Raw genomic sequence first — 14,044 nt, 5'->3', positions numbered from 1 at the left:
GAGACCTCTGTTCTGTTCCATTGGTCTATATCTCTGTTTTGGTACCAGTACCATGCTGTTTTGATTACTGTAGCCTTGTAGTATAGTTTGAAGTCTGGTAGTGTGATGCCCCCCGCTTTGTTCTTTTTGCTTAGAATTGACTTGGCTATGCGGGCTCTCTTTTGGTTCCATATGAAGTTTAAGGTGGTTTTTTCCAGTTCTGCAAAGAAGGTCATTGGTAGCTTGATGGGGATAGCATTGAATCTGTAAATTACTTTGGGCAGTATGGCCATTTTCACGATATTGATTCTTCCTAACCATGAACATGGGATGTTTCTCCATCTGTTTGTGTCCTCTCTTATTTCGTTGAGCAGTGGCTTGTAGTTCTCCTTGAAGAGGTCCTTTACATTCCTTGTTAGTTGTATTCCTAGGTATTTTATTCTCTTTGTGGCAATTGTGAATGGAACTTTGTTCTTGATTTGGCTCTCTTTAAGTCTGTTACTGGTGTATAGGAATGCATGTGATTTTTGCACATTGATTTTGTATCCTGAGACTTTGCTGAACTTGCTTATCAGTTTCAGGAGGTTTGGGGCTGAGACGATGGGGTCTTCTAGATATACAATCATGTCGTCTGCAAATAGAGACAATTTGACTTCCTCCTTTCCTATTTGAATGCCCTTTATTTCTTTTTCTTGCCTGATTGCTCTGGCTAGAACTTCTAATACTATATTGAATAGCAGTGGTGAGAGAGGGCATCCTTGTCTGGTGCCACATTTCAAGGGGAATGCTTCCAGTTTTTGCCCATTCAGTATGATATTGGCTGTTGGTTTGTCATAAATAGCTTTTATTATTTTGAGATACGTTCCATTGATACCTAGCTTACTGAGTGTTTTTAGCATAAAGGGCTGTTGAATTTTGTCAAAGGCCTTCTCTGCATCAATTGAGATAATCATGTGGTTTTTGTCTTTGGTTCTGTTTATGTGGTGAATTACGTTTATAGACTTGCGTATGTTGAACCAGCCTTGCATCCCCGGGATGAAGCCTACTTGATCATGGTGGATAAGCTTTTTGATGTGCTGTTGCAATCGGCTTGTCAGTATTTTATTGAAGATTTTTGCATCTATGTTCATCATGGATATTGGCCTGAAGTTTTCTTTTCTTGTTGAGTCTCTGCCGGGTTTTGGAATCAGGATGATGTTGGTCTCATAAAATGATTTGGGAAGAATTCCCTCTTTTTGTATTGTTTGGAATAGTTTCAGAAGAAATGGTACCAGCTCCTCTTTGTATGTCTGGTAGAATTCAGCTGTGAACCCATCTGGACCTGGGCTTTTTTTGGGTGGTAAGCTCTTAATTGCTGCCTCAACTTCAGACCTTGTTATGGGTCTGTTCAGGGTTTCGGCTTCTTCCTGGTTTAGGCTTGGCAGGAGGCAAGTGTCCAGGAATTTATCCATTTCTTCCAGGTTTATTAGTTTGTGTGCATAGAGTTGTTTGTAATAATCTCTGATGATGGTTTGAATTTCTGTGGAATCTGTGGTGATATCCCCTTTATCGTTTTTTATTGCATCAATTTGGTTATTCTCTCTTTTCTTTTTTATTAATCTGGCTAGTGGTCTGTCTATTTTGTTGATCTTTTCAAAAAACCAGCTCCTGGATTTATTGATTTTTTGAAGGGTTTTTTGTGTCTCTATCTCCTTCAGTTCTGCTCTGATCTTAGCTATTTCTTGTCTTCTGCTAGACTTTGAGTTTTTTTGATCTTGCTCCTCTAGCTCTTTCAGTTTTGACGATAGGGTGTCAATTTTTGATCTCTCCTTGCTTCTCATGTGGGCACTTATTGCTATATATTTTCCTCTAGAGACTGCTTTAAATGTGTCCCAGAGATTTTGGTATGTTGTGTCTTCATTCTCGTTGGTTTCGAAGAACATCTTTATTTCTGCCTTCATTTCATTGTTTATCCAGTCAACATTCAAGAGCAAGTTGTTCAGTTTCCATGAAGCTGTGTGGTTCTGAGTTAGTTTTTGAATTCTGAGTTCTAACTTGATTGCACTGTGGTCTGAGAGACTGTTTGTTACGATTTCCGTTCTTTTGCATTTGCTGAGGAGTGATTTACTCCCAATTATGTGGTCAATTTTAGAGTAGGTGTGATGTGGTGCTGAGAAGAATGTATATTCTGTGGATTTGGGGTGGAGAGTTCTGTAAATGTCTATTAGGTTTGCTTGGTCCAGGTCTGAGTTCAAGTCCTGGATATCCTTGTTAATTTTCTGTCTGGTTGATCTGTCTAATGTTGACAATGGGGTGTTAAAGTCTCCCACTATTATTGTGTGGGAGTCTAAGTCCCTTTGTAAGTCATTAAGAACTTGCCTTATGTATCTGGGTGCTCCTGTATTGGGTGTGTATATATTTAGGATCGTTAGCTCTTCTTGTTGCATTGATCCTTTTACCATTATGTAATGTCCCTCTTTGTCTCTTATGATCTTTGTTGCTTTAAAGTCTAATTTATCAGAGATGAGAATTGCAACTCCTGCTTTTTTTTGCTCTCCATTTGCTTGGTAAATCTTCCTCCATCCCTTTATTTTGAGCCTTTGTGTATCCTTGCATGTGAGATGGGTTTCCTGGATACAGCACACCGATGGGTTTTGTCTTTTTATCCAATTTGTCAGTCTGTGTCTTTTGATTGGGGCATTTAGTCCATTTACATTTAGGGTTAATATTGTTATGTGCGAATTTGATACTGCCATTTTGGTGCTAGCTGGCTGTTTTGCCCTTTAGTTGAGCTGGTACTTGTTGTTCCTTTATATGTGTAGAGCCTCTTTCAGGAGCTCTTGTAGAGCTGGCCTAGTGGTGACGAAATCTCTGAGTACTTGCATGTTCCCAAAGGATTTTATTTTTCCTTCACTTATGAAGCTTAGTTTGGCTGGATAGGAGATTCTGGGTTGAAAGTTCTTTTCTTTAAGGACGTTGAATATTGGCCCCCATTCTCTTCTGGCTTGTAGGGTTTCTGCTGAGAGATCTGCTGTGAGTCTGATGGGCTTCCCTTTGTGGGTAACCCGACCTTTCTCTCTGGCTGCCCTTAGTATTTTCTCCTTCATTTCGACCCTGGTGAATCTGACGATTATGTGCCTTGGGGTTGCTCTTCTTGACGAATATCTTTGTGGTGTTCTCTGTATTTCCTGGACTTGAATGTTTGCCTGCCTTGCTAGGTTGGGGAAGTTTTCCTGCATAATATCCTGCAGAGTATTTTCCAGCTTGGATTCATTCTCTTCGTCGCATTTGGGTACTCCTATCAAACGTAGATTAGGTCTTTTCACATAGTCCCACATTTCTTGGAGACTTTGTTCATTCCTTTTTACCCTTTTTCTCCAGTCTTGCCTTCCCGTTTTATTTCATTGAGTTGATCTTCGACCTCTGATATCCTTTCTTCTACTTGGTCAATTCGGCTGTTGATACTTGTGCATGCTTCACGAAGTTCTCGTGTTGCAGTTTTCAGCTCCATCAATTCACTTATATTCCTTTCTATTTTGTCCATTCTTGTTAGCATTTCGTCAAATCTTTTTTCAAGGTTCTTAGTTTCTTTGCATTTGGTTAGAACATGTTCTTTAAGTTCACAGAAGTTTCTTACTACCCACCTTCTGAATTCTGATTCTGTCATTTCATCACACTCGTTCTCCATCCAACCTTGTTCCCTTGCTGGTGAGGAGTTGTGATCCCTTTTAGGAGGAGAGGTGTTCTGGTTTCTGGTGTTTTCATCCTTTTTGCGCCGGTTTCTTCCCATCCTTAAGGATTTATCCACCTGTCGACTTTGTAGTTGCTGGCTTTCAGATTGGGTCTCAAATCTTTCAGATTGACGTTCTGTTTGTTGATGATGAGGTTATTTCTGCTTCTTGGTTTTCCTTCTGACAGTCTGGCCCCTCTGCTGTAGGTCTGCTGCGGTTCACTCCAGGCCCTGCTTGCCTGGGGTTCACCTGCAGCAGCTGTTGAACAGCAAGGGTTGTTACCAGTTTTCTTCTTCTTCTATCTTTGTCCCAGAAGGATACCCGCCTAGTGTCAATCTGATCTCTCCTCTATGAGGTGTCTTTTTGGATGTATAGGGGTCAGGGAGCTGCTTGAGGAGACGGTCTTTTCTTTATAGGAGCTCAAATGGTGAGCTGTGAGCTCTGTTGTTGTTCATTCAGAGCTGCTGGGCAGGTACTTTTAGGTCTGCTGCAGCAGAACTCATAAACTGCTTTTTGTTCCCAGGTGCTCTGTCCCAGGGATTTAGGGCTTTATTTATGAGTTTCCGTTATGCTGCTGCCTTCTTTTTTTTTTTTTTTTTTTTCTTTTTTTCCTTCAGACCTGCCCAGCCCAGCAAGGAGGCAGCCTAGTCACTGTAGGCCTATAGCAGCTTTCCTGAGCTGCTGTGGGCTGCGCCCCGCTGCCGAGTGAACTTCCCTGCAGTCCTGTTTATATGGGTGTAGTTAGAACTGCTTTGGTGATGGTGGCCCGCCTCTGTTGGGGCGGAGTCTCTGCTGTGGCGTGTTGCCTTGGCAACGGCGGGCTGCCTCAGCAATGGCGGGTTGCCTTGGCAACGGCGGGCTCCCTGGTAATGGCGGATGCCCCTCCCCCACAGAGCTGGACTGTCCCGGGTTCAGCTGCGCTTGCTGTGAAATTCTCAATCCAGAGTTTCTGGTTGCTGTTCTTTTGTGGGGGTGGGGCCAGCCGAGCCTGATCGCCTGGCTCCCTGCCTCAGAGCCTTTTTTAAGTTGGTGTTCCAGTCGCCTGTTGAAGAGGTGCCGGGGTCTGTTTGTTTTCCCCTGCGGCCACTCACTGCGCTGGCTTAAACAGCGGCACTGAGGTTTGTGGCGCTTTTTTTTCTTTTTTTTTTTTTTGCCCTGGAATCTACTGTCCTGGTTCTCTGCTCAGTCCCCTTTTTGAACCAGCATATGGGCGACTTCCCGTGGCTCCAATCGCCAGCCAAAAGGGCACCCGGACCGGTGTATTTTGTACGGAGAACCGCGGCTCCGGGGCGCCGACAAAGCAGACGCGCGGGGCAAAGCAGCGGCGCTGGTCGGCGCCGGCCAGCGCTGGCCAGCACTGCAGCGCTGGCGAGCGTGGAGCACCTCTGCCCGGGAATTTCCTAGTCTGTGGGCAATAAAAACGCGGCGTCCACTCACCCTCTGCGCTTTCACTGGGAGCTGCAATCCTGAGCTGTTCCTAAACGGCCATCTTGGATCTCCTCCCTATAATGTCTCATTTCATAACAGATTATCTGTCATTCATAACAGACAATTGGACTTTTCCCCAAAGGTTCAGAACCAAAGGTGGTTCTGAAAAACAGCAACAAAAATGTGTGTGTGTGTGTGTGTATTTTACTTTATTCCAATTATTATTTATGCCAATAGCACTTTTCCCCTGGAATGTGTATTAATTGAAAATGTAAATATATATATACACACACACACACAAAATGTCTATATAAATATCTGTGTTATACTTGATGCATTTAAAACCATTTCAATTATTATTTTTATTGATACTCAAATTGACCTTTATTTGGTCAGAAGGAGGCTCTTTAGGCTGGCTCCTGATTCTTCTGGGCATGTTTTTAGGGATCTCAAACAGCATCTTTGTTTTCTGATATGAGAGGATGTTGTAAGTCATTTTGCACTTTCCCTGACATAGACCTGAAATCAACCATTTCTTCACCAATTTCTGGTTCCTTTTTGTGAGTAATAGTATTTGGAGACCACAGTGGGGGTTTTAAAAATGCCCATTTCCACTGGGTCTGGTCCTTGATTCCACCCATTTTTGTGAATCTGCCAGTATATCTTTGGGATAGATTCCTAGAATTGGGATTACTGGATCAAATTATTAGATAGAAACATTTTAATGAAGAATTCCATAAGCAGACTTTCAAGCTCTACTGGAAAAATTCAAGGTTAACCACAAACATTTTAATAGAGAGAAAAAAAGATGGTAGACTTTCCTTACCAGATTAAAAAAAAAATAGTATAAACCTATAGCAGCCAAAACAGGGTGGTGTAGGCCAAGAATAAGCGAACAGAGCGATGAACCAGAATGGAGAGACTATGCCCAGGAAAGAACAGTTTAACCAGTAAATGTTTGCAGGAAAATTGCTTATCCTGTTGAATAAAAATAAAAGTAGTCTTTATGTCACAACAAAGACAAAAAATATCTATTTGGACTTAAGACATTTCAAAAAAATATAAGCATTAAGAAAGGCATGTGAGAGTATTTAGTAGGCTTGGGGTTGAGAAACATTCTAAAGCAAGATGCAGGAAGACATAGGAGATAAGGATGACTCCAAGGCTTTTACCTGAGCAACTGGAAGAATTGCTGCACAACGGACCACTGCTTATTGAGAGATATTTATTGAGCATGTATCATTTGCCAAGAACTCTTCTATCCCCTGGGTTTTGATGACTTTAGAAAACACAAAAATACCTGCCTTCAGGGAAGTTACATTTAGGGAGAAGACTAGGCTTCTGTTTGAAGTTGCCCTTGGCCTTGGACATACCGAGCCTGTCTCCCCTGAATATCTTTGAACTGTGTTACAAAGGGGCTAAGTGACCTCCTTCTCTTCTAGCCTTGGCCTTTACCTCTAGCCCTTACCTCTCCTTCTAAATAGGTAATGATGGCAGGATTCCAAAAAGTTTTCTCTACTTATTTTCCAAATATCACAACGTTTCATCAGGAAGAAAAATTGTGTGTGTAAAAAATAAATACGTTCACTATCTGCTGATTAAAGTTATTTAATCTCTACTTCCCCAATACTAAATTTAATTTACATTTGTGACCCCTGACGACAGAAACCTCATGTAGGACAGAAACCTCATGTAGGCACATCTAAGCAAACTCAAAATCAGGAGTCTCTCAAACACGGCACTTTTGAAAACAAAATCACATTGAGAAATAGTACCTCTTCCCTTCCTCCCTGTAGTTGCCTTGAAGCTCTGGGGCTTGGGCAAAGTTACAGGGAAGGAGGAGATACTCACCTCTCAGCCCTGACATGTCCTGTGCTTCCATCCTCTGAGACGCCCAGTTTTCTCATCAATTGTCATGATCGTCTTTGTTGGTCATCCACTTGTCTGTTGGTTAGTTTTGTCACTTTTGATGCAGCTATTCCTGGGGCTTCCAGGATCTCTTCCCATGGATACTGCCCGAGAGAAACACATCTCTACCTCGCTATTGGCTCACGAAGTCTGTGGTGTCATCTACTGCCATACCTTTATTATTGCAAGACTCCTTCAGGAGTCTTAAAATTGCATTGACTTTCTCCCTGTTATACCTCTCTGGAATGCACAAGCTTTATCAGGTGCCCTCTCCTTTATCACCCAATAGAGTGGTTTTAGTCTATTGTAGGAATCCCCAACTCCTAGGCCGTGGACTGATACTTCCTGAGCTTTGCTTCCTCACAGATCAGTGGCAGCATTAGATTCTCATAGGAGCTTGAACACTATTGTGAACTGTACATGAGGGATCTAAGTTGTGTGCTCCTTATTAGAATCTAATGATCTGTCACTGTCTCCCATTACCCCCAGATGGAACTATCCAGTTGCAGGAAAATAAGTTCAGCACTCCCACTGATTCTACATTCATGGTGATCTGTATATTTTATTCTATATTATTATGTAAAAATAATAGAAATAAAGTACACAATAAATATAATGCACTTGAGTCATTCCCAAACTGTCCTCCAGCCCCATCCCAGTCCAAGGAAAAACTGTCTCCCAGGAAACTGGTTCCAGGTGCCAAAATGGTTGGGGACCACTGCTCTATTGTATTATGACCAGTGACACTTCTTTGGGACATACCACCATCCCAGATATCCAGATGGAAAGAGGACCTGTGGACCTCCATGCCTAAAGGGATGCTTGTCAATCATGTCTTCTTCTGTGACAGAGTTAGGGGTGTGGAGAGAGTGTGGAGAGTTCAGGGTCTCACAGCAAGAGCTCACATTTCTCATTATTCCCCAACACTTTCCCTCTTCCTCTCCTCAGAGGTTTTTTCTTGTCTAGAGTGTGGAAAATTTTCATACTTACCAAGCATTCATTCCAAATCTTCCTGTCATTCATCAAGAAGGCAGCTTTTTAAACTTTAAGAGCCAAGAATTTTGAGAGTGTGGATTGGACCCCTTGGAGTGTGTATTTGGGGAATGTCGGTGGTAACATCCCCAATTCTACTGTGTCACAGAAGCCACCCTCTGTGCCTGTCTTTAGTGTGGTTCCATCTGTGCGATTTTCTTTGATCTTATTTGGTCTTTTGAGAAAGAATGTGGTGAAGTGTTTGAATACCTCTTCTCAAACTGCTGGCTTTCCCGATATGTTCTGGAGGCATTGTTAGTTTCATTTAGTTTTCCTTAAATTCGGGTTTAGCACTTTTAGTTTTGGCTCACAAACACTAACTAAATTTAGGTAAAAATTATTGAATTATAATGAATATCCACTGATTATATACTAATGAAGATTGCTTTCTACAGGCATGAATCTTAGAGTCTGAGAGAATCCAGATCTTATAGGGAGTATGCACCCTATTGGGTCAAAAAATCATAATACCTCCTTTTCACTTTAACAAAACGTAGGATGCCATTGTCACTCTTCCTGCCTACCTTCTGAAAAACATGTAGTGGTTCTTGTATTCTTGCCCAATAAACATGAAGTTCTTTTTTAAAAAGTTAATTAATTTCCTTTTTGCAGGAATTTCTTCTAAGAACTTACCAGAAAATATATTCTGGTGCTCCTTTATCTTTTCTACCCAGCTGTAGTAAAAAGCAACAGCAAATTGAATTAAATGCCAGATTCACCACTGGAGTTCCTGTGACTTTATAGTCTGGTGTTACAAAGCATCAGTGGCAATATGTAAAATGTCTTTTTAAAAGGTTTTTTAAAAAATTCTATCTGTGGAGAAGGAACAGTATATATCATTGTAAAACGGAATTCACTTGTCCTAAAATAATAAAGTCTCAATGTCAGATTTAGTGAATTAGTATTTTGTGGACACCAACAAAACTAGCTGTTTTTATGCTAGTACTGGGTGGTCCAAAAAGATGAAGTATTGAATCAATTCTTCGTTTTTTGAAGGAGCAGTGGAAAAACAAATATAGGAAGCAGGTCAGCCATTATTGACTCTGGAAAAGACATATTCTGTTACATTTCCTTCACTTTAGGATTTTAGTGTATGATCATGCAGTGGTTTAGACAGAGATAGATATAGATAGGTAGATAGATAGATAGAATTTGTGGAATTTGGTTTCAGGTTTGGTTCATATTTTGAGAGCCTGAGAATCAATAAAATAGTGTAATAAGTAATATTGATTAAAAATCCATTCCATAAGTGTTTGTTACCCTTCGTTAGCAAGCTCCATCAGCAATGTTGTTGTTGATGATGATGATAATGACAGATTTAAATGCTTTTGAGGTTTATTGTGGCTCTGAGAGAAGACCATTGTAGGCGTTCATCTGTGCCTATTTCTGTTTTACTCTTTGACTAGGGCCTCCATCCCTCATGCCTGTGAAATACTAACGATCTTTGCAAGTACCGCCTTACATAAGAAGAGAAGCACACCGTCGGGCAACACAGTATAAACTCATACTAACTTTCCCCCATTTCATTACAGCAAATTCTTCTTCATGCTAGAGAAAACTCAACGAAAGTTCTATTTCTCATTACTGATGGATATTCCAATGGGGGAGACCCTAGACCGATTGCAGCATCACTGCGAGATTCGGGAGTGGAGATCTTCACTTTTGGCATATGGCAAGGGAACATTCGAGAGCTGAATGACATGGCTTCCACCCCAAAGGAGGAGCACTGTTACCTGCTACACAGTTTTGAAGAATTTGAGGCTTTAGCTCGCCGGGCATTGCATGAAGGTAATGGAAACCTAATGGCATCACAAAGGTACCTTTAAATGAGGTTTCCTTCCCTCTCACTGCTTGAAATCCACAGGAGGGTAATATCAAACCCTCACTAGGTCTTTGCTGAGCACAATGCCTGTGTGTCCTTTGGGCATCGTGAAATGTGCTAAACTTCACAGAGATGACATTCTGACCTTGCAGCAAGAGAGTTCCTTTTGTTTTTTTCTTAACAGCTGTTATGTGTTTTCACTAAAATATCCATATGCTTCCACCTTAGAATCAATGGAATGAATTTAGGTGTGTTTTCAGGCCACACACAGAGTAGGAAGCCTTGACTTAGATCTCTTTACAGTTATCTGGACAGAGGAAGTAAACATTCAGAGACATGCTCAGTGAAATTCACCAGAATGTTTCCAGAAATACACATGGAGATATAGGAACAATAAATACTTAACACATACTTCTTGCCCTGACAATTTGAACATAGATATGCTTATGTAAAAGCTTAAGAGCATTAACCCTAAAAAGGAAGAAAATCAGCAAATGCATCATTATTAGAGCTTTTTGTACATCACTTATAATTTAATTATAAATTATAATTTATAAATTATATCAATTATACATTATAATAAGTTAGCTGTACAATTTAAGTTAGATAAACTTCCTGTCAGAATACAGGTATGTATCTTAGTGAGCTAAGAGAAGAAAACACAGCCTAGGAATAGATCACAGGAAATCTAGCCTCAGATTAAAGTGATGTGGCAAATTAGGCTTGATCCTTGCCGGTATCCATGTGAAAGATTCCGTTTGAGGGGAAAGCCATGGCAACATGAATTCTAAGAAATTAGTAATGTTCACAGTAAGTGGGTTAGCTCTACTGTAGTTTCTTTAAAAAAAAAAAAAAGAAAAAAACCAGAGATGGGGTCTCGCTTTGTTGCTCAGGCTGGTCTCAAACTCCTGGGCTCAAGCAGTCCTCCCACTTTGACCTCCCAAAGTGCTAGGATTATAGGCATGAGCCACCATGCATAGAGCAAAAAAGATTGATCTCTCTGAGGGATGATGATTTATCTCTTTAGTGAAGTGAGCAAGGACTTAGGACAGGGCTTAGAAGCGACAAGAAACTGAGTATGGGAAGTAAAGTATGGATGTGAGTTTAAATAGAGTTGGATTTAAGTTCTGGGCCTGCAACCTAATGAAATGTAATTTTTAACAGCTAAACCGTAAAAATCCAGAATGTCTGGATTTAAATCCCAATTTTGTTACCCACTAGTTGAGAGGTTTTTTTTGTTTTTTTTTTTTAACAAATCGTCTATCTTTTATATTCCTTAGGTTTCTTGTAAATACAATATGGAATGAGAATAGTACCTACTTCATAAAATTTTTACAAGGATTAAATGTGTTAATACATATAAAGTGATGAGAAAGTTCCTGATGGCTTTTTATACTCAGTGCTCAATAACTGTCTGCTATTACTGTTATTTATTATTTATTAATATTATTATTTATTATTAATTACCATAGACACTTTATTTAACAACTATAAACTTCAGTTTTCCTTCCTTTAAAAATGGAAAGTATTATTATATGTGTCACAGGGGTTTTCAGGAGGATTAAATGAAATATTTAAACATTACCAAATATAGTGTCTAGCACGTGGAAGAAGTTCAGTAACTGACTACCTTTGTTTCTCCTTTCTCCAAGGAAAGTGATATGTTAAGTGGGAAAACAGGGTGGTTGCGGTTGGAGATAGTGGGTGTTGCCAGATGGGATTATGAAATTATGAGTGCTATCAACACATTTCAGCTCCTGTCATCCCTCTGTCTTCTAGGACTGGGGACTTCTGCCCTGATGGCAGTTGACCCAGAAACTAGAGTCAACAAGGAAAGCATTTTGGTTACCATAATGCAATAGGGTTTTAGAAGACACCACATTTATCACACTATGTTCATATCTAAAATGTGTAATACTTTAGTTGAGTACCTAGGTTTAGTAGGAAAAAACCGTGTTTTTACTGGAAAGACATGATCAGATCAAAGGAGATGAGCCTCATTTCTCCTGCCTCTGTGTTCTCTGCAGCTGCTTTCAATTTAGATGAATCACTACTGTTCATATTTCTGGCTATTCTCAATAGACATAGGTTACAGAATAATAGCTTTCCTCATTTGTACTTCCTCACTTATCTCTCTTCCAGACCTGACTACTAGTGCACTAGTCTTGACAGCTATGTTTTTCTTTTCTTCTCACCCTATTTGAGACAGGGTCTCATTCTGTCACCCAGGCTGTAGTGCAGTGGCATGATCACACCTCACTGCAGCCTCCACCTCCGAGGCTCAAGTGATCCTCCCACCTCTTGTCTTCCAAGTATCTGGGACAACAGACATGTACCACTATGCTCAGCTAATTTTTTTTTTAACTGTTATTGTCTCACTATGTTACCCAGGCTGGACAACTAGGTTCGTCTTGCTCTGTAACTTGCTTTACTGCCAAATAAACCTGTGGCCCCGTGTCTCAGAGCTAAGTCCTAGGGGCCTGTGTTACAGATCTTTTACTCACACCACAGTCCATTGAAAGGAGCTTACCAGGGTACCTGGTTTCGCTGGTTTCTTTCCCTTGGGGCTGGAGTCTTCCCTTTGCTTTGCCCCTATCTAGATGCATGGAGACAGATGTTCTATGTTTGAGTCTACCACCAGTCTCCTTCCCAGGTGTCCACCTGCAGCCCATGTGTCTTTCTGAAACTCACCCACTTGAATTCCTACTATGGGCCCATCATGATATCTGGGCTTAGAGCCCCATGGACCTAGTATTGAAATTTAGTCTAAAACTTTTGAACCTCTTTAAAAGAATAAAGGGCATACTGTTTGTCTGATTCTAGGCCATCCATCCTGGGTCAGTCATATTCAACCTTACCCCACCCTGTCAAGTCACTTTCTAAACAGGTCTGCCTGCGTTATTGCATTCCCAGCATGCCTCACTTCAGAGCATGGCTCAAGTAATAAGAGTGGTCTTTATTTACCTACTTGAATACTATAGGAGTGATGGTGTTTATTCCAAAGCCAGTGGCTCACAATTAACATCTTTCTGCAGTGATCAAGATGGTGGCTTTGTTTCTCATTTGAACAAGGATTTGGGGAATCTGGTTGCTGGGGCATGACCTCACACAGAGGCAGTGGAACGCTGTTGCTTTGGAAGCTGGGGGAATGACCTGCAAAACTGACTGTACTGCTTCCTGCAGCATCTGGAGATTCTTCACTAAAGTACTTAATTTCTGCCTGACCCTGCATGGCCTTGTGGACTAATGATGAGGTCCCAGACTGAAATAACTTAACTGGCTGCAACAAAATCCCAGAGCGCACTAGTACAAATAACACACATTCGTATTTGGGTGGGAGTAGGAAGCAGTTGGGAATTAGACAGATATGGAAAGATATTTTCTCCAGCTTGCACTTACATTTTAATGACTAGAGAATGCAACATTCAACTGTGACTCATTTTTTTTTTTTTATTGCTCTCTGTCATGTTATTTGTAGATCTACCTTCTGGGAGTTTTATTCAAGATGATATGGTCCACTGCTCATATCTTTGCGATGAAGGCAAGGACTGCTGTGACCAAATGGCAAGCTGCAAATGTGGGACACACACAGGCCATTTTGAGTGCATCTGTGAAAAGGGGTATTACGGGAAAGGTCTGCAGTATGAATGCACAGGTGAGTTTCCAATCGGTGTATATCAATTGTCTGTTGCTGTGTAACAAACAATTCTAAAATGCAATGGCTACAAGGAACACATGCTTGTTATTGCTCATAAGTGTGTGGGGTCAGTGGGGCAGCTCTTTGGGGCTTTGGCTGTGCTGACTCATTTGTTTGCCAACAGCGGTGAGTTGAGTAGGCTGCTGGCTGATCTCAGCTGGATTCTCTTATGTGTTTGGGTGTCTGACAGTAGTCTGATCTAAAATGGCTTTGTCTAGGACAACAAGGCTGTCCTTTATGTGGCCTCTCATACTCCATCAGGCTAGCCCAGGCTTGTTCAGGTGGGGAAGGCAGGGTTCCAAGAAGAAGAATGGAAGCTTGTAAGACCCCTTGAAGCCTGGATTCAGAACTGGGAGGAGAAAGATTTGGGGTCTTTGTAATTAGTGTAATAAAATAGTCAAATCTGTCCTCTAGGCATGTAAGCCGAAACATGCCTCAGTCTCTCTATGAGATTGAAGCCAGTTGAAT

The 14,044-nt window shown here is 41.0% G+C and overlaps 1 protein-coding gene across 2 annotated transcripts in view; it reads left to right on the top strand.

Moving 5' to 3' along the window:
* SVEP1 (sushi, von Willebrand factor type A, EGF and pentraxin domain containing 1) overlaps positions 1-14,044 on the top strand; it is a 219,641-nt gene that overhangs the window by 29,807 nt on the left and 175,790 nt on the right. For both annotated transcript variants that reach the window (XM_032240324.1, XM_032240325.1), the window contains exons 2-3: positions 9,590-9,845; positions 13,358-13,534. In XM_032240324.1, coding sequence (XP_032096215.1) covers positions 9,590-9,845; positions 13,358-13,534 — 433 coding nt within the window. The remainder of the gene's footprint in view (positions 1-9,589; positions 9,846-13,357; positions 13,535-14,044) is intronic.

Source organism: Sapajus apella, unplaced genomic scaffold (assembly GCF_009761245.1).
Source record: "Sapajus apella isolate SASKATOON/1434 unplaced genomic scaffold, GSC_monkey_1.0 scaffold46, whole genome shotgun sequence".
Classification (NCBI taxonomy): Eukaryota; Metazoa; Chordata; class Mammalia; order Primates; family Cebidae; genus Sapajus; species Sapajus apella.
The sequence above is the reverse complement of the archived record's forward strand: the minus strand, read 5'-3'. Positions and strand labels throughout refer to the sequence as shown.